The sequence below is a fragment of the Heliconius melpomene genome, chromosome 13 (genome assembly GCF_056956725.1).
Source record: "Heliconius melpomene rosina isolate 202511_hmr_F chromosome 13, ASM5695672v1, whole genome shotgun sequence".
In the NCBI taxonomy this organism is placed as follows: Eukaryota; Metazoa; Arthropoda; class Insecta; order Lepidoptera; family Nymphalidae; genus Heliconius; species Heliconius melpomene.
Window position 1 is genome coordinate 12,595,276 of NC_140401.1, and position 22,400 is coordinate 12,617,675.

The 22,400-nt window shown below is 30.9% G+C and overlaps 1 protein-coding gene across 13 annotated transcripts in view; it reads right to left on the reverse strand.

The window, feature by feature from the left end:
* brat (tripartite motif-containing protein brain tumor) overlaps positions 1 to 22,400 on the reverse strand; it is a 349,175-nt gene that overhangs the window by 21,811 nt on the left and 304,964 nt on the right. For 9 of the 13 annotated variants that reach the window (XM_085196078.1, XM_085196077.1, XM_085196081.1 and 6 more), the window contains one exon: positions 2,322 to 2,383. The exons of 3 other annotated variants lie outside the window; for them this stretch is intronic. In XM_085196078.1, the coding sequence (XP_085052204.1) occupies positions 2,322 to 2,329 (8 nt within the window). In that variant the 5' untranslated portion in view covers positions 2,330 to 2,383. Of the gene's footprint in view, positions 1 to 2,321; positions 2,384 to 20,856; positions 20,876 to 22,400 lie in introns of those variants that run through there. One more of the 13 variants, XM_085196086.1, reaches the window with a different exon arrangement.

Here is a 22,400-nt window from a genome sequence, read left to right on the forward strand (position 1 = left end):
TTAGTGTTAAGACACTCAGTTACCCACTCTTCAAAATTTTAAGACAAGTTTGTTAGTTTAAGTAAGTAAGTAAGTAAGTAAGTGTTTGTTACATTTAGTCTTAGTTCCATGTACTATGTATCTTTTTTGTATGTATTGATGTAAACAAATGTTGGTGGATCAATAAATAAATAAATAAATAAATAAATAAATAAATAAATAAAGACATTACGTGTTGAGTGGCGGAGCTCAACGGTTTTGTCTTTTCCTTCAAGTGGTAATCGAACTACAACTACAACAGTTGTAGTTATGGCCCTACTAGGCCCCAGCGCCAAAACGGCCTCATATTTATAATATTTTATTAAAAAAAAACCGAAATCCCCAAAATATTTTTATATTAAACTTCAATTAGCGTAAAAATATACAAGACTATAAATTGAGTATCTGAAGTGAAGGACAAAATGTAAAAGTTGTTCAATAACAACGATGCAAATCTCGCCCCGCCATAAATAATGTATGAGCTGGGACGAAACTTCCAAATTATTAAGTGAACCTAAAACATAGACTTTTTAGTTAGGTTTTGTGTTTATCATTCAAAATAAATTTATTTTGTGCTTTTATGTTTCTACTTATAATACAACTACGTCCAAAATATCAGTTTAAAAAACTATTATTTTCTCACATAAGAGACAGGCGAAGTGAACCTAGCCATACGTTCTTTGATCCTGACTTTTCTGCCAATTTTTGTGACATTGCGTGATGAGTAGTGGAGCTCAACGTCTGTATTTGTGTACCAGAGCACAAAAATAATAATACGTAGGTTTGAATATAATCAATATCCCAAGAGGGAATAGAACAACAAACATCGTATTTTCAGTTAAAATTATCTTTAAAAAGCATGATTATAATATTGTCTTTGTACAAAATTCCTTTACTGCAGTGTTACAAAACGACTAATGTAGGTAGAAATATTTGTAGGTTTAAACCGTGCCAGGCACCAAATTTTAGGTCTAACCTTAATTTGCCAAATTGTGTAAAATATTCATTATACAACAATTTGTTATTAATGTATTTTAAAGTTTAATCAATAATTCCTTTTCTCATAGCACTGCTTTTAAAAGCATTTATATAACTTGTCGCGTTAGTTAGTGTGTTTGTAAGCTCAAATGGGAAAAACCAACTTCCCAGTGTCCGATTGAACTGAAATTTGGATTACGACTTCAGTTCTAATAACAAATTACATAAATTCAAAAATTACATATAATCAGTATTGTAGTTAATCCAAAATGGCCGCCGCAACAAGATAGGCAATTATAATTTTTTATACAATTCCCCAAATATGGATATCAAATGAAAGGGCTTTATAAAATACAATGCACTACAAAAAAAAAAACAATGTAAAAGTTAAAATAAAAAACAAGCTTGATTTTTAATTAATATTACAAAGCTAAGGATTGAAACTTTTGGCACTGATTCTGACGTTTTGCGAAGTGAAATCAATTCGTTTACCCGAATGGAAGTCGAACTCATAGTCGTTGTTTTTACAGACAGTTAAGTATATACCAGTTTGATAAATAATTATATAATTATGCACATAATATTAAAAATAGATTTGAAAGCTTCCCTCTGTAAATTTAAACTAAATACTTAGTACAAAATAATTCAGTGCAGTTAGAGATAGAGGTGTACTGAATTATAAATTAGAGCCCAGTATATGAACATTGCAGCGTTGTGTTCATTATAATATTACTATTGTCCTATTATTTATATACATTCGTTTAAAGCCTGTTTTAACAGATGAATAATTCTAACTTTATATAGGCAGTCTCGTTCTGGTAAACAAAGATTAGACTGTTCGGCGTTCAGTTCCGCCGTTCAACACACAATATCTCGAATAATAGGGAGCTGAGTGTCTTAACACTAGATTTCCTCTGCCTGTTATAGCAATGTAGATATGCTGGGCTGTTTTGTTTTCGTTTTTGTATACAATGGATTTGATAAAATCTGGAGAAACGTATAAAACATAAAATATTCTTACATTATTTAAGTGACAGAACTATTTGATATATGTAAAAATTGAATAATATTTGAGTATGATGATCTAGTTTGGCTTCCAAGCACGTGTGCCAAATGTTGTAAGTGTATATTATAGAAGTATATATTCGCATAATAGTCCATAATTTTCTAGACAACTGAAAGATATATCGAAATGATCCTTTTTGATTTCAAAGTATTTGGTATGTAAATAGTCTAAGTTTTATCAAAATCTCTACTTTATACGTATTTGAAGTAGGTTTAAATTATCTAAATTACTTTTTTACTATGATTAAAACATAACTCACTTGTGCATTATACTGAAAATTAATCACCTCCATGTAGATTGTCCAAAGAGTGTAACACTTACCTGTAAAATGAAAAAAAAAAAACATAATTAAAATCTATTTTACGAACACATGAATATAAAATAAAAGTATACAAAAGCCCGTTGCTAAAGGTTTATTATGAAAGCTTTCTCATTTTACAGCTTTTTCCCACTGAAAGACTTGGTTATTAAAAGGAAAAGGAAAATAAAAATTTTATATCCAATTCATTTGAAGCAGTTTAAGTTCGTCCAATGTATATAATTATAATTTTGTTTTGTAAACGAGCTACAAGGCGTTTGGAATCTAATTTCTATTGTTCTTATTCGAGGAATAAAAGAGAGTTATGACACTGTTTTACTACAATGTTACGTTGAGTCTTTGTTATGTTTAATTGGTACGATATTTTGACTACAATACTGTTTTTCACTTAGTGCAATTTTAGAAGTCCCTATAGCATGTAATAGACTAGAGCTGGAATTTGCTTAAAATCTAAATATTTTACGTAATTTCGATATGGTGACAATAAAAGTTGGAATAATGGAGTTTGGTGGGATGTGAGCATAAAGTGAGTTCAAAAGGCGCTAGTAAGGAACTAACATAACTAGTAGCGGCCCGCAACTTCTTTTCCGTGAACTATGAAATGTGAAATCTGATTTTTCCCGTTCCCGGAGGTGTTACAGTAAAGTTTCTTTTAGTGTTCCACCACGACAGTTTTATCTTTAGAATTAATATCTCAAATCTTATAAGGTTTACTCAAATATCAAGAATATCTTTGAAATTTATAACGACACAGTATATTTCTAGTATTTCCTTTGAAAATGTATATCTTCTTATTATGTAGATACTTTTTATCCCATTATATAATAGCTATCAAAAGGTATGACATAACGAAGTCGTTTTTAATTTTTTATTCCGAACTTGTCCGCAAACTTCTCTTAATTAATCCAAGCGGCTAATTAAGGTGACTTTTATGAAAGTTTCTTAGAGAGATTTTCAATAAGAAATTAGGAGATTTCGAGTTTGAAACGAAATTAGTCATGTTTGTATATCTTAAATTAATCTTGTTTCTTCCTTCAGCTTCGTTTATTTATTATATAAAATATTTGACTGTTTATATTAATTTTAATGAAATATCGTATGTTAGTAAACGTTATATAGTGTACAATCTAAACAGACTTAAATAAAGACAATTCCTACGACAAGTTATAATATTAAATATCAGCAACTCAAACACGGCTTCGCGTTCGCTTATTTGTTATATTATATCAAAATTGTACAAAATCTTTACCAAAATTGTAGCCAATTTGTTATTGTTATATACATATTATCTATATTATTGTTAAGTTTTAAGCGAAAGACAAACAAACTCACTTTATAAGATTGCTAGGTGTCGATAGAATTATAGATACATAAAATATATGTAAAGAAAAAATGTGTATATTATAAATAACTCTGATTTCCAATTTCTTCATTGTCACTACCCCAGTAGGATTCACTACTACTTTGTAAAATGAAATTAAATTTAACTTTAACTTATTTAAATTTTACACAATTTAATTAAATAATACAAATTTATATACAAAATGAAGTTACTCTTTCATTAATAAGTATAACACAGCACAATTGTAAACATGAAGTCGACTTAACGGCTACGAAGCAAAAGTAATCGTCCCTTCATGTTCCACCTCGGGCGTGTTAAAACATGTTTCAAAATTCAATTAGAAATTCGGTATTGTTTGTCAAACACGACTTTGACTTTAGCTATTTACTTCTACTTGCATTTGCTTGACTGTAAAAAAAGGAGTTTTAGTAACTTTTGTTGCTAGGGGAATTATTTTTCCCGTCCCGTGTTCATAAACTGGCTTCAACTTTGAGATCAATCCTGAGATGTTGTTTTCATTGATAAATTATAATCATTGCGGGCTAGGGGCCTAGGTCCTCAGCTTTCTGCCCGAATTCGAGTTATTGCGTGGACTGTGGGTTGCCAGACCATGGTTCTCTGTCTTGCTTCTCTGCTTGTCTTGCAGGAGAAATGAAAATTTAACAAAAAAAATGATATAAGAAATTGTAGAATTTACAAAAGTAGCTTTTGAAGTCTATCACGTTGAAATAATAGTATAACATCAATATAAAAATAATTTCGTTTAAAGTGAAATGGATAACGCTTATAATTTAGCCATCGGCCTTGTTTCTTGACAGGGTAATTAATTAAAATTGATTAACAAACAAAAACACTCGATTGGAAGACCTCATTAAGGGTAACTTGAGATGGAACGAACAATATGTTGAAAATGTACGTAACCTTTTTTAAAAGTAGGTTAAAAGTTTAGGATTATAGTTCTTGTCACAGTCATCTCGAATAATGTGCAAATATATTTGGTAGGTACGTGTGCACACTGTCACTGATAGTTATGTGTTCAAATATTTAGGGGGAAAAATTATTATCTATACTAATATTATAAAGCTCAGGAGAACTACTATTTCGAGTAATCGGAAGCCATGTGTTTCTATTTATCAGAAAGTGGAATTACAATTTTACACTCCTCAAATTTTTAAAGAATTATTTATTTAATAAACGCACTTTCGGGAAAAAGTATCAAAAGAATTAATCCAGATATAAACTATTATATACGTAACACGTCACTAAAATTAGTTTGGGTTTTTCTACGTGACCTTTAAGCAAGCTTGCAAAATTTCACTTTTAGCAATATTAAATTGAACTATGTGCTACGTAGGCGTATAACCAGCCTTCACTGTAAATTGAATCTACTTCGTACACCGTTGTCTATATTTGTATAAAACTGGGTAAATTACTTTCTTTGTAACATTTTTTCATCTCTTCAGGATTTCATTAAGCATCAAGGACTTAGCGTAAAAGCCCTATAACAGTTCCTTCGGCACTTAACAGGCAATATCCGTTCGATCAGCTGTTCGGAAACATCTGGCGTCACGTCATATTTTTTTTTTATATATATTTTTTTAATCGGCTAACGATTTTTTTGGTACAGCTTTAAATGTTTTGTTTTTATGCGAAATGGCTTTACGGCTCCTATAAATTGTAACTGGCTGTTAAAATAATGGATGCGACAGATGTACGTTTGTTATAGATTTTAGATACAAATTTTAAAAAATATGGCACGTATTAAAATTATATTGTTTTGAATGGAGCAACCTTTTTTTTATAAATAATATTTAAACGTTCTTTTTCTATTTTTTATAATTATATCGTGTATACTCGTACAACAAGAATGTCACATGCAATTGGGTCATATATAAACTGAGTAATCAACTTAATATTGCTAAATTAAAAAGGTTTATTAGGAACTGTTAATATTTATGAGCAATGCTGAAATTCACTTGCGAATACATTATTTTATTGCACGAAGCCCCAATTGCTGCATAATGGCGCATATTTCTGTGTTCGTGATGGAAGTTCCTTGTAATTTGACCTCTGTTGTTGAGCGGTGGGATGGGTGCCAGGTTACATTTCTACGTTAGACAAGTTTTTTTTGTATATTAGAAGTTTTTTATTTATTTACATCTCATAATTCTCTACAAGCATTTAGTCCGTTAGTAGTATATTTTTTTCCTCTACAAATTTTCCTTTTTTGTTAAAAATATTTATTCTCACATATTTTTTGTATAATTTGACGCCTTTATATAATTGGTAACATTTTTGTATCAATATACCATATTATCAAAATTATCAAATCTAATTCTATGGGAATTATAAAGACACTATAATTATTATATTTAGACCATAAACATCCTCCACAGTAGGAGATCGGTTGTTAAAAGTTCATTTTAGTTTACAATTTTCTGGCCACCAACTACCGCTGTGTGATTTACAATATACGTTAAGATATTAATTTATGGACAACCAAGAAATATTGTTCAATATTCTCCTTTGCTCTATCTGTATAGATTTCAATACACGAACGATACAATTTCATTTAAATGGTAATTAAGACTTCGAGACCAGGACTGGGAGCTCTATTATGGCTCTATCTAATACACTTGATATGAGAATAATATAGGCCATTCATTATATAAGATTGACGCCGTCGTAAACCGTTTACAATGTATTTAGCACGGGATAGTTGTAAGTTTAAATATAATGTAATGTTAGTTATTTAAACACTTCGAAAATTCGTCAGAAAGTGGAGAAAGAAATGTTCCCTTTGCCTATCCCAGTGTGAAGTTGCAAAGGAAATCTATACCTCCGGAAAGTAGAGAATAGAGTGAGAATAGAGTAAAATCCTTAAGTTGAAAGTAAATATAATGACTTTATGCGTACTGCAATGCAGATTGGAAGCCAGCCCTTTGTTCACTAATCACCGAGTACATAATTTTTCTTACGCCTTGAACATTTTTTTAAAACACTGGCGTCTACTAAAATTTATTTTTAACCAACTTAAAAAATATATGGTTGTGTGAAATTGACATACTATATTTTCATCTAATAATAAATCATAACAATTCTCTTAAATTTCTAGATTAGAATCTAAGCGTGTCCACCACAACATGTATTAGGTCATCTGCACACCCATCTATGTCTGACTAGACCGATGGTTGCTTAACTAGGCCAGAGTATACGATATCTAAGACTGATATTAATTATTTCTTGTTATATAACAATCCGGATATTCCAATGTGAAACATGTCGAAATTGGACAAATTCAATGCATCTATCAAAAATAGCAAAATCGATTTTACATTCGCAAACAATATAATCAAACGAGTCATGATCGCATGAAAATCGAATAATCGATCAAATCAAACCGATTGTTCGATAAATAATACACCGCTTTATTGTAATGCTTGAGCAATTCTTATTGTAGCGAGTTCACACCTCTACGAGTTGGTTATTAATATAATTAATATTTTCTTAGTGTCAGAGAGATCTTGTGTTAAGACACTCCATTATCAGTCCTAATCGAGATATAGCGTGTTGAGTGGCGGAACTTAATGTCGCATTCCGCCTCAAAAGAGCTGGGAAATAAAAAAGTCTCTGGATGTGAGCATCGATTCCACTGACCCCCGATGGTCTTCAGTAACTTCGTGGAACTAAATAATAATATAACAAAAGCATAATTTATTTAAAATGTAATAGAAATTCTATGTCAAAAAAGAATTTATTTTCTATAGAAAATTCAATATAAAAGAATAAAATAACTTATTATACTTGTAATAAAACTTTTTCTATTAAACAATCGGTCCTTGACAGTTATCATACTTTCAACAGTTAGTTAGTTATAGTCTCCATTACAGAAGTAAAGTAGGTTAAGTGAAATTTTTGTTTCTTTTTCATTTCCAGTCAAAGGGTTAATTTAGCTGGTTAATTATAAGCTTATATATTTTTTTAGTTCAAGCATATAAACAAATACGTTTAATATAATCCTATATTTTACCGTGCCATCCTTTTTCATTCTACTTAAGGTAAAAAAAGACTAAAGAAAAAAATATAAATAATTAACGACATGTCATGTTTCAAGTTATAGTCATCAGAGGCTGGAAACACGATGGTTTTAGAATTAATATGATAATAAAACAAAGCGCGGCGTTGAGTTGCGCCGCTCAACACTCAATATCCTGAAAATTGAGAAACTAAACGTCTTAAAAAGGTTTCATTTGCCTTCCCTGCTATATACAGGATGTAGCGTGTAGGTAATAAAAGTTACTTTTACCCTTTTGTAACATTCGAACCAACGACCTTTGGCTCGTATTATTATAACAAAAGTCTTTCACATTCTCTTCAAATATCATAAATAACGCTCGTTAAACAAACAAATAGAGATTTCGCTATATTTTTTTTCTAACCGTTTCCGATTCCCATTAAAAGGTGACAAAAACTACCACATGTGAACGCACCTTTACAATATTGACGGGTACAAATGTTTCTACACATCTGCAACACGCGGTGCCAACTTTACGATAATTTGCAGGATTAATATAGGAATGCTCTTTTATGTATTTATGTATACAAACCACTTAAGATTAGGAAACAGAATATGTAGTGAATAGTCACGTGGTGCATCGGTTGTAAATTATTATATTTTTAGATTACTTAAATTTATGTGTTTTAGCAAAAAAACACTAGTTCCTCTTAGTCATTTTTTCCCTACCCCCTTTTTTCATATTCGGGAAGAAGCGTGAAATTCTGAAGAAAAATAGAGAAAATAAAGTAAATAAGTGATTGCATTCTACAACGAACAGAAAGTTTAAATTCTCCGGCTTTAGCAAACACTAACTAATATACAAGAATACACTGGGTGTCTCTTTCTAGAACACTCCTTAACATCCAAAAACAAATCGCCAAAGTTTGCAATGCAGAGGAACTAATGAACCGCCAGTCTAACTTTACATTTGTTAGTCGTTCAAAATTACCTAGCTTTAAATTGTACGGCACCTCAACATGCAATATTTGTCTTTTCTAATTGTAGTTCTACTAAAAGTTTGACTTTGATTTTCACTAACAATAATATACAACCAATTATTATTACCAAAAGCCGAATAAGGCTCGACTTGAACTGAACTCGAACCTGTGACCTGCGCCTTATAAACTAGACGATAGGTCAGGCGGCCAATAAATTAGAAAGCCCTATAAAGTAAAGTTATAACATTGGTGTATTCGTGGGTTAATTAAAACTCGAAAAGTACCTAACTAATTATGTTAAGTCAATTTGTACTTGGCATAATTTATATTGTTTTAACAATCGAATGAAAATGTTGACATTAAATGTGAATAAAAGTGTTGTTTCAACATTTACAACCCGGTTCAAGAAAAAGGTTATAAATAACTAACTTTTATGTGCGGCTACGCCCCTGTAGTGAAATAGAAATAACTTATACTACTACAATGGATTATATTGAAACAGTTAACGTAGCCCTCCTGAATATATCACTATTAAACACAAAAATATTTTAAAAATTTAACCTTAAGTAAGAAGAAAGTGAGTTCCTGAAATTAGAGCGTCCATCCAAATAAACTCTTCAGTTTTATAATATTAGTGTAGATAGTGCGGGGAACACTAGTGTAAATATATATATGATAATTAATATATGATTTCACTGAAGTAAAAGCTACTGAGTAATAAATGTTATAAAATACACTCGAGGACAGTCGCAACGCAGGGGCTCAAGCGTGTGACTGTATGTAAACGTGGCAGGTTGTGGGTTCGATATCCACTCGAGGAAATGAAATTATAAATATTTTCATTTTTATGCGGCATTAAGTTCCGCCACTCGACACGCCATGCCTCGAGAATTCGGCGGCAAGTGTCCCAGTTTCTCTTAGGCTACCCTGCTATGTGCAGGATATAGCGTAAAGCTATAAAAATACACCGCACCTGATGGATTAAAAGTGTGAATCAAAGTGATCAGGCACTAATAATTATAAGATTTAATGCTACTAGTAAAATCTATAATTTTCTTTATAAGTTACTATTTCTTTTCGTTATTAATATTTTATGAGTTATAAAATATTGATGGGAGAACTATTAATTGCGTAAAAGTTAGCGTCGCCCGGTTCGAAGATCGTCCATACATACTATGACAAAACTTTGTTGAGTCATAAATGATTCGCGCGAAAGCGAAAGTATTTTTCATAGTTTTATAGAAAGAAATAATAATTTTATATGACTAATTAAGTTATATGAAAATAAAATATAATATCCATACTTTAGTAATTTTTCACCTGTAAACTCCCTGAATACAGGTGTTTTTTCCACATCAGGCCATATCTATATGATTTTAATAAAGAGGACTTATTGACGCCCTTTTTACGATTATGGTTTTTTTATTAGCTTCAGGCTTCCGCATACAGCGTAAGTGGAAAGAACTACTCAAACTCACGCTTTGTCTTACTGTAGCGGCTATTACATAAATTAAGTAACCTTATCCTAATCGTGGGCGTGGTAATATGTGCGAAAATAAAATTTTAAAAATAATACGTATTCATAGATAAATTCCTTTATGAATGGTTAAAGCAATATTTTTTGTTCAATTTAATCCAAATTCGACTTGGAAAGTTCTACATTTCGGGTAAAATATGTATAATAAATTCGTAACTCTTAAGATTATATTCTTAAGGTCTATACTAAAATAATCTTTGAAAACGACTCAAGTTTCGTATTGAAATTTATATTTGAAAGCTCGAAGGTTCCGTAATATGAGGAAACTTAGACATAATTAATTCATAGGACCAACTGTTCCCTTTATATAATTCGTTTAGAAATCTACTTAGTTAAGTAATATCCGTTTATATGTTTATATAAGATGGCCTTATTGGCGCCCCCTGTGGTTTCGTTGGACGAAAAATTATTTTCCGTATAGATATTATAAAAAATAGTTTTTTTTTCACAATTTGGGAATTACAATTTCATATAAATATCATATTAATATAATGATTCTGGCATTTATTGTTTGCATAGTAAAAATCAATTAAGCAAACACGCACCGGTAATACTTTGCTATCTGAAACACTAGACCCAGTTTGATAAAGTTACTGATAATTAAATAGATAGTACTTACATCTAGGTTAAATATAAATTACTTTGAATGAAATACCTTATTTCTAGAATGAGACATTACTTTGTTGTTCTCCGTTATACTTAAGTAAAGAATTTGCGTTTATATGTCATCTACATTAAAAAATTATTTACAATTTCATACTTTTTATGCCAGAGACACCGTTCGCCGCTTCTGTGGCAATAAGAGACATTGCGTATTCATTAGCAGGTTTTAACGCCGTGCTTCGTCTAATGAGAGCGAGAAATAAAAACAATTTAAATATAATATCATCCTCATCTTCTCATATTTACATAGAACATAATAAATCCAACATAGTTTTTATCATAGGAAGCAAAACTAAAATCTAATAACTCGTACAGATATTTAGTTCAGATATAAAAAATCAATAACCGATAGAGGAAGCATCCACGTGAAATTAATTCTTATGTGTGACGTGTGCAGACCGTAAATATTTTCAGATAGTCTGAAATTTATATCAGTCGATTTAGTTTTATATCTCGTGGTGTATGGCTTTACGTTATTTTATAGATTTTACTTAGTAAATAAAAAACCGGCCAAGTGCGAGTCGGACAAGCGCGCTTGTCGATTGTAGATCATAAAGAATGAGATTAAACTGTCCATTTTATATAGTAACACTGTGAAATAAAAATAGTTATTTATATTGACCCTAAGTGTTATTGGTAACAGGCGTGCAAACAAACAACCGCGTTTAAAAGTTTTTACCGCATTTAAAACCGCATTTTTTAGTTTACACAAAAATACATTCACAAAAAAATATGTTCGTCATATTTAAAAGTAAATTACGTATAAACCGTGAAAACAATAAATTGGGGGTCAAGGCTGCAATAAAAGACAATGGGTAGCAATCTACGGCTAACCCAAAATCGGATTGTCGCAAGACATTCATTGAGGGAACTTTTAGGACGAAAGCCAATAAAACGTTAAGGGATTAAGAAGTTCCCTTCGGGTTTACTTTGCTTATACAGTATTCTTGGTAGTCCCTACGCGGAAGATGAGATTCAACGAAAATATTTGATAATTGAATTAATTTTACATGTGTATTGAAGCCGACGAGGCTTAGTGGCACAGTGTCTGAATGTAAACGCGACGGTTGTTTAGTTTCCGGTCATGGAATGACATATTTTTATTTCCTCACTCTGGTAACAAGATGAAAGGCGGCGTTAAGTTCTGCCACTCAACACGCGATGTCTCGAAAATTGTAACGTTTGTCTTGTTTTTGTTAAATATTAAAAAAAAAGATTTTAATATGTTATGGTTATTTTAATTTAATAAATTTAAAAGACAAAATATAGTATTTAGTAAAACCTAAAACGTATCTATCAATAATATTAGATTCTAACAGCAGTTGTTTTATACTAATTGATCGATCACCCACATACTCTACACTACCCCTACATACTAATAATATTAGCCCAGCTCGAAGTGCTGGAGCTTAAAAGGAAAGGCAATTTTCACTAACTAATTACACTGACGCTACTATCAACATAACACGAAGTGCTACTAAAATTGAACACCAAAAAAAACATAAACAAATTCGTAGCCGTATTTCATTTGTCCAGTAGTTTATAGCACTATTTTATACGGAGCATAAATTCGGGGTGGCCTTTAAAGAACAGTGGCTTTTCAGATCGTAAAAAGTAAATCGAGTGATACATTAACTGATTAAATTGGATATCCAGCCGGTATATCGAGTTGATTGCGCTGAGTTTTGAAGTTTATTGTTGTTACTCGAATATTTGCCACTTTTTTATTCGATTCGGCGGAAAAAAAGGAGGGTAATGTTATAAACAGTTATAGTATTAGGTACATATAGTTTAAAATTTGGGGCATCTTTCAGTGTCGTATTTCTATTTTCACTTATAGAAATCTAAATACTCAATTTTTCCAAAATTTCAAATATTTTATAAAAATGCTGCAAAAGTCTTTGATTATATATCACGCTTATATTACCTTTATTACCCATAACAAATTCGACTCTTCAAGTCATAACTCAGTTATATAATTCGGTTATTTGTCAGATTAGTTAACAAAAACCGTCTATCAATACATAGAACATTATGACATGAATGGAAAAACTAATATCTTAGAAAAGTAATATTTTCTCATATTTTTCATATAATAAATATTGTAAGCATTTAATTTCTACAAATATAGCAGAAAAGGCCCAAAGATCACACACAAATCGTATTAACTTTTTGCATTCAATAATAACAACGGCTTATTCGAATAAAAATCAATTTTTATGAAAAGCTCTCGCCGATTGTCGAAGCTCCTCAGGGATTACAGTTGATTTTACTTTTTCTAGTTCTCTTTACGAATCATATTTTATTGAAGGAATATACAAATATAAATGGTTTTGGACTATTAGTTTCATATTATTCGGCTTTGGGCATGAAAGTTTAGTCGTCGCCCGCAATTAGGTATGGCCGAGTACACTTTAAAATAAAAAAAGGAAAATTCCATTTTTTTTATAAGCGTAGGAATTTCGGAAATTTCTCTCAATTGCTCTCCTACTTTTCGTAACATATTTTTTATAAATAAGTAGTCAAATATTATTTACGTGTGCATATTTTTCAAAAAATAATGAATAGTATATTTCTTTCTATCATAATTTTCTTAATGAGTTATTTTTATTTCACATGTTTATTTATTTACTAAGACGCAAGCTCTCATCACAATTAATGACACAAGTACGGTTTTTGTTCACGTACCCCCCGCATTTTACGACGTAATATCTTGTCAGTTCGTTCTTCACTATCCGCCCATTATGCGATGTGTAGGTTTATATAAAAGACTACTGATGAAACATTTATATTTCAAATCTCAATTGTTCCCTTGACTTAAATTTGAACGTGCAAACATTGTATGAAGCTATTTATGTTCATATTGCGATTGTTACTTGGGGTAAAAGGAGGACAAAAGGCAAAGCACCGCGTTGAGTTCCACCACTCAACACGCAATATCTCTAAAATCATGAAAAAGTAGGAAACGAAGTGTCTTAAAAATAGGATCATTCTGCCTATCGTGATTTATTAAGAAAAATTTTAAAGTGTTATATTGTTTTCAAATTACAAAGATATTCCAATATATAACTGCAAAGACTATTAAAAAAGTCAGCTACCTATAAACTTTGAAACATTTATGTTAAAATTAAAAGCTCTTATAGATAAATAAAGATAACAGACACGTTGTAAAATCCATTCTACCTCCATATAACAAAGAAATTCGCCTTTCAATATATATTAGTTGCGAACGTTCCATCAATCATTTCGTATCATCCATCAACAGCTGAACGATCAACAAGTAAAAACAAAACCAACGCAACGTGGAGTTTTCATATAAAATTTCCTACTGGTTATCAGTTATCGCGGTTAACCAGTTAAATATACGTACATGTATAGTTAAAAAATATTTTTTTTAACCAAATTAGTATATTTTTTTGTAATTAAGTGAAATTTAAACTATTATTGTATTTGATACAGGAACATAATAAAATATTTTTATTAAAATATACAGTTGTTTTTGCATATCATTAAAGTATATCCTCACGATATCCTCAAATTTGTAACTAATAATCCTATATACCAAAGATGGAATCGATCGAAGTCCTATTGAACAATAACGTCGCTATCATGACACCTATAAGATTTTTTATATTATGTAAAACTAAGTCATGCGTAAATAAGTTAATTAATTGATAGAAATAAAAAATGAAAGCACCTACTTAAGAATTTTCAAGTGAAAAACGCATTTTTTAACAAAATAAACAAAAGCTCACAGATAACAGAAGTGTATAAGAGTATAATTGCCAAATCATTTAAGTGACACGCGTTGCAAAAAGCAGTACGCATACGCACATCCAGTTTGAACCGTTCGGCAGATGTGAGGGCAGCTGGTGGCCCCCCAGTTATATAAAATCATTATACTTATATAAGGCACGCTTTCACTGTTATTATTACTGTTATATTGTAACAGTTGCTACGTGGTGTGCAGTTCGAATCCCGATGACGTATCATATCAACAATAGGCCGTTTTTTTATTATTTTATGGGGCTTTTTGATGGTATTGTTTGATTTTTTTTGTTTGTAAGCTGGTTTCGTGTTTCGATTTTTTAAGGGTAGTGAATTGGTTTCATCTATTGTACGATATATGTATATAATTTGGAAATATTTTATCTACATATATTAGCTTATATAAAATATAAGCCCAAACACCTGAGGACAGAAATGCCAAATGTGATACACCAATTATATACTAAAGGTGCTATTTATTTCTCAAAATTTAACCCCTTCGAGGATGAAAAGGGGTAGCAAAAGTTTTATACGTAACTTTTTATTGCTCTGATAGATTAATTTAAAAGTTTCGCATAACTAACAGTCAACAAGAGCGAAACCGCAACAGAAAAGCCAGTTGTTTATAAATGTCTGCATTTGCCTGCACAGCACAGTTGCGATAAACTTTATAATATAATATCAAACGTGATCTAAAGTTAACAACACGATTCCTTGTTCAATTCAGACATTTTACTTGTAGAAACTTTAGAAAGAGACAAATGTAGCTTCTGTTCATATATTTACGTATATCTATCCTTGTTCAACAACAAAGCAACCCTCCATCACGTTGATACAGTGTGTGTACGTGCACATAAATTTTATTAATGTTGCCACTTCATCTCGTGTGTATCGCTTTTACACAGAAATTAGCTTCGCTAAGCCCTGGGGACTATTATATTTGAAAAATGGCCACAATTACAAGTAATTCTCAGTATATTGTATAGTTTTTGTGTGTTGGTAGCTTTGCACAGATAATATATATGACGTGATACAACAATTTGATTTATATGTGGTATATTATTTAAAAAGTGTCTTTTTCTCATGTCTCAATATATTAAATTTATTAGTTGTATTTTGAATGCAATGTTCATGGTGTTAAAGAACATGTTAAATTGTGCCAACCTTTAAATTTTAATCAGCTGATATTGCAAATATACAGCAATTAAAATTCTATTTTCAATACGTAAAAATACCATGACAACTAAGCTACAGTTTTATAAACAAAAAAATATGTAATGATAATTAGTTAAAATCACCAAAATAATTGTAATAAGTAACATTTTCAAACCACCGTACATATAAATATTATATGTATATAGATTGTAGTGTAGTAAACGAGGCAAAACAAAAGTTTCAATGTTAGTTGTGCAAATATGCTTATTCGATTTTTCGCCCCCACCCTGCTTCCCTTATATATGTACAAACAGTCTGTCACACCCAACGATAGTGTTTCAATCGATATCCCCAAATGGACGGACAAACCAACGTTATATATTATAAAAACGATTGAACACGTGTCACACAGAAGTGTCTACTTAATACTGTTGAACTAAAGGAACAGGTTCCAATTTATAAAAAATGATTAAGCTTTACGCTTTTTTCCGCAAAGCAGGGGGAGGCAGAAGGATACTCCCTCTTTTTATGACACTCCGTCTTCCAGTTTTCGCCGAATTTTCGAGACATTGCACGCCTAGAGGCGGAACTTAACACCGCGCTTCGTCTTCGTCTAGGGAAATTAAAATTTATTAAATATAATCATTCCTCCGAGCAGAGATCAAATCCACAATCGTCGCGTTTTAAGTAACATACATATATTTATTATTAGCTATTAAATAACTTAGTGAATAAAATAGACTTGCTTAGTGACCACTTTCTACGCTGAAAATGTATAATGGATCACTTTCCTTTCTTAATTAAAAATATGACATTTCACTGCAATGCCTGTGTATCTCATAATCTAACAAATAGTTAAAATTAAGTTTGTATTACATTTTGTGGTTACAAAGTAGTAGTTACGCGTTTTAATTGCAGTAGCTGGTGATTTTATTACGGGTTTTTTTATTAATAACATGTTTACAAGTTGTTTTTGAGATATATTGATTGGACTATATACTCGTATAGGTGCAAGTACGTTTTGACCTTTTTTTATCTGTTATAACAATATAACAATATATAATTTTTTACCTAATGCTACTTTCGTTTCAGTATTTAAGAACTTATAAGTAAGAGATTTCAACGTAAAATTCATGCATTAGTATAATCTATATGAACATTTATAAAAAATATATATTTTCTTATTGTCTTTAGCCTTCTTACACATATAGAATATAAAATTAACTATATTACATTAGCACATGGTAATATCAAATTAAAAAAACAACACTCACCAAAAGTTTAATTACCAGGTGAATATTAATTAACCCCATTTAATTTATAACGCCACAAGTAAACACGACAAATTGTGTAACTCTTACAAATGACGCCATTTTGAATGTAAAGCTGTCATTTTTCGCGCCATTTTTGACGTTATTGTGCGTTTCGTTGCGCGTAATGCGCGATTTGTCGGATAAGTTAGTCCTTTGTTAACGTTCCGTTTTATGTAGCGTTTCTGCTTAGTCAGCCATCAAGAAATACGCGTGTTGTCGCGAAATCCCGCCCAAATTGAACTGTTTAGAAATAAGTGACTCATTCATTGTAATGAAACGTCTAAAACACATTTATTAGTAAATTAATAGTTTTAAGATATATAGCTTATTACTTTACTGTTAACGTAATACAAATTTAAGTAACTAAAGACAACAAAATATAAATGAAATGCATATATTTTATCTCTGCACCACATTGTTAATACAAATTGCGGGCAACGCATTAATTCTTCTTATTAAAAAATATATAAAATGACACTCCAACACAGTGTTCCCATTAATTTCCCCTGGACATAAATACAGACATTCCCCTTTGGCTAACAAACGAAAGGATTACTCTATTCATTCCGTAATCTACCCTCCCGTTTGCACCCGTTGATTTGATTGATGTTGGAGGGAGAACGCTATGTATGGGTGAATTGGTTACGGTCACCCTAGCCGTAGCCATGACGCGTGTCAGACATGCAGGGGACTGAGGAATTAAGCTCAGCCGATGAATTAAATTGGAACTTGGGTGCATTATAATGAATGATTATAGATATTGTAATAGTGTATTGTAAAAGCTGTTATATAATGTGGAGAACACATGCCGTTTTAAACAAATATTCTTTTGTTTGCTTTATATTTTGATTGTCTAATGTATGTAGAAAAGAGTATATTATATGAAATCGTTTTTGTTAAAGTTTTTAAATATATTTATACTAAAAAGCCGTTATTAGAACAGTGACAACAAAATAAAACTGAGTAGATTTACGGATTGTCTTATCTCTGTCTCTGCCTACCATGTCATGCGAAAAAAGACGTGAAGCTTTTTTTTCTTTGTATAAAGATGTATATTATTAATAAAAATAAAGTCGCACATGTTTCGTTTAAAATAATTTGTGTTTTTATTTCTCTTGTTTGTTATAATTTAATAATTAATTATGTATTATTTCACCTGAAGTTAATAAATTATGATCGTAAAATTCTTGTTTACAATTTAAATATTTAAACATGAACGTACATAGGTATATTTGTATTTTGGACCGAGAATGATGATAGCAATTATAATGATGGCTATATATAGATATGTATGTATCTACTTACTAGTTAATGGTTGTTCAATTTAAAAACATAGTGAATATATATTAAAATCCGTATTATTCATATCCATACTAATATTCTTATGCTGACAAGCTTTGGTTAATTTCTTTGGCTTATTTCACGAAGTAATGGTTTGAATTAAATTATTTTGTCATATTGGATAGTCAATTTATAGAGTAGAGAAAGGATATATTACATAACGTTAGTCGTTTCGTATGTAAACCATTATATATTCGGTCAGTTACTTCGGACACTAAGAATCTAGCACGTGCCTCATACAACACTTATTGGTAAAAGCTAATTATATATAAAATCTCCAATTCACTTAAGATGTAACCACACATGGCAACCCTATTTACCACCCACGAATAAACGGATGTAGAACAAAGCGTTTCATTACATTTACATGTTTGTAATCGTAAACATCGGGTCACGCCTCCCGGTGGACTACAGAATCTACTGACCTCGGTGCAACCTCATCTTAGCTCTATCAAGCCAATATAAACCTTATCACAATAGGTTAGCAGCTTATATTGTAATGAAGAGACAGTATGAGCGTGCTTTGATTGCGTAATTACGTCTTGAATATGGATTTGGAGACAGTCAATTTCTTTGGTAGGGGAAGTTGTGATGAACTGATACGGGATATGTTTATTTTAGTATATTGGATATGAATTAACATTTAGGATTTATATACTTGTCTGGAGTAAAGATGTGTAGGTCTGTTGTATGGAAAAAAAATTCTTGTCGTTATGGTGAAGCTATCTATCTATGCCATTAGATTAATATAATTAGTTGCAATGGTTCACCAGTTTCTAAATTCATGCGAAAATGAAGAACGCTTGTAAGTTAGAAACTTAAAATTTACGGTTTTGGTTTGTACTGAAGATTAAAACGTATATCGAGACATGTCATCTGAATGCAAGCGAACAGGGTAATGGGTTAACACTAGGTTCCCTCTGCCTACCCTGCTATATGCGGGATATAGCGTAAAGTTCCGCGTTAAGTACAAATAATTTATAACAAATATTTACAAATATTTTATCAGCAACAAATACGTAAAAATAGAAGTTCATAAATATCTCACATTATCGCGATTGGAAGTAGGCTCAAGCTTCTTGGCCGTAAATAAACTACCTTAGTCCGTGAATACAAAGGATAAGAAGATTCAGCGGCGCATTATCGGTTGGGACATTAATTTTGTGTCTACTCAAATTGTTAGGTGCGGTACAAGATATAAGATGATATGAAAAACATTATTTTAAATCGTCAACTTAGATAATAATATAGATTTTTTTGTTTTCTTTTTATATCAAATTAAAAATCACTTTTTTTAAGACATCAATGAAAATTATTTAACAGCTTGAAACTTGCAGTTTTGCTCCCATTGTGAAATGGAAATAACTAAGGAATCTATAAAATATTTTATTTATACCCAGCTATATAACTCTGGCCACAGATACAGTAGAGTTATTCGAATATTGAATCGAGAATCGATTAACGTGATGTTATATAGCCTTATTCGATAAACGAACTACACAACAAAAAAAAATGTTTTCACTTCGAACCAATAGTTCCTAAGATTCTCGCGTTCAAGAAATAAACTCTTCAGGGTTATAATAATAGTATAGACAGTAGTAATAATAGTATACACAGATTAGACACGTGCCATTTAAGTCACGGCGGTGTTAAAAGTTTCGTAAAACATTATATTACGTAGCCATAGCGACATTGTAGCAATTTATTTAAGTCACGTCACGTTACTCGTATTGTCTGGTAGACCGGAAGTCGTGGGATCGATTATCATATATAAAATACGTAGGTACAACGAGGTCGTGGACGAAACGAACAAAAATTAAATTTATAAAATTGATTATTTAAATGAATAAATTTAATATTATGTGGGTAAAATCGAAATGATTTTCAATACTTAAAACAAATACATATTATAATTAGAAGTTATACATCAACATGTATGTATATAATAATATATTGCCGTCTGTATCTATTAATTTTATTTACACAAACTTTTAATATTTTTTTTCTTTTCTAGCTTGTAGCTTGTGCCACATCTCGTTCCACGCTGGCGTCAGAGCAAAGAGACCCTTTCTACTTAACCTGTCTTTAACATATTGAATTTTTCGACTATTGAGAAAAAAACGCCTTAAAATATAAGTAAAAATCGGTTTATCCGTATCTTAAACAATATAGGTAGATTGAAAAGTAAAAGATGGTAAGATTTCGTATTATACTAATCATTTCAATCGTCCTTTACGTTTGCCTTGTCAGAATAGTGTATTAGGCTTTTATTTCAGAACTGTCTAAAAAGAAAGAAGTCGCATTTGAAAAGTACTTCAAACAATATTTGAATAGACTAGACGTTTAAAACAATAATATTACCGTATACATCTTAGAAGTTTTGCTCAGATTTTCTTTATGTGATATGCATCAGCTACTTACCTGAAAAAAAGAGGAAATAAATATTAATTATATTAAATTTCACATATTTAAAGAAAGTGTGGAACAGAGTGTCTTAACACTAGTACTACTACAACAAAAAAAGCCAAATGAAAGCCGTTATGTTGATTTGTTTATCATATAACATTCCAAATAACATTTTGAAATTTTAAATAACTAAAATTATACTAAATTTTTATAAAAAATATCCAATACATTTGCAACCTTAAGGCGTGTAATTTTTTACTCAAGTCATATTAAAGTTAAAAACATGGCTGAAGTCGGTCTTTCTGGAAATTGGCTCTAAATACTAAGTATTGCAAGCCTCTGGCAAGTAGCCAAAAAGCATTCGTCTATTCCTTTACACTTAAAAATGTAAGCAAATAGGCGGAAATTCTTATCCCATGTTGAAGTATAAAAGTGGCTTATCTGGCTTCTTTAAATTTTAATATGAGACTGCCTTAATTTTCATAAAATATTTCAAGAACTTTTACTTTAGTATTTTGAAACTTCTTAGGATAGATAAAAGTGGTTAGTGGTAGGCGAGTATGCCAAATATGGAAACTTTTTTATACTGGCATCCCTTTAATGATATTGAAACTACAAAAAAAAGATGCATAGATAAAATCAATACGGGCTTGTTCAAGTCTTGTATAGCTTTAATTATGTTCTATAATTAATAGCAGAAACAAAAAAAAAATTGTTTACGATAATGACCATACGGGCAAAGCTGCTAGTAAAAACGAGTTATAACATAATTTCAACTAACACAAGCTAAGTATTGTTTTATTTTCAGATTTTCACATCCAATATTCCCGAAATCGAGTCCATAAAGAACTGGCTCAAGGCTTGGGGAAGCGATATTGCGATCTTACGACTGTTTGTCGATAATTGGGCATTACCATTTCGCCGTTCAATTATTTACGATCCACCCATAGATTGAAATGTAAATTCTTTAATACACCCCTGATCGTGAGGATTTCGTTGAATACTTTTTGTTGAAACGTGAAAAGCGTGACACTATTAACATACGTTATAGGAGTTAAATTAGTTTTTTATGCAATACTTATATATATGTACATATGTTTTATATGGGAGATTGTATGTAGGTATAAATAAATGTTTTATTGTATATTTTAAATATATGTAAATGCAGGTATATTCTATATCCTAATATAAACGAATTTAGACATATCAACAGTACCACACTAGACCCAATAAACCAGTGAATCTATTGTTATTTCCAGGACAAATACCTGATAATATAGAAAGGTTACTGTACGGAAAACAAGGTGGAACGGTACGAGCAAATTGACCGACTGCCGACGACAGTTGAAAATAAAAAGCCAACTTGCATTCACGGCCTTCGTGGAACTTGTAAAACGCAATTTGTCTTCCCGAGTATTTCACTTCATAATAAAAACTGAAGGAAATTCAAAAGAATAGAAAAAAGGTACGAAGAAAAGCGGGGATATATTAACGCTTTT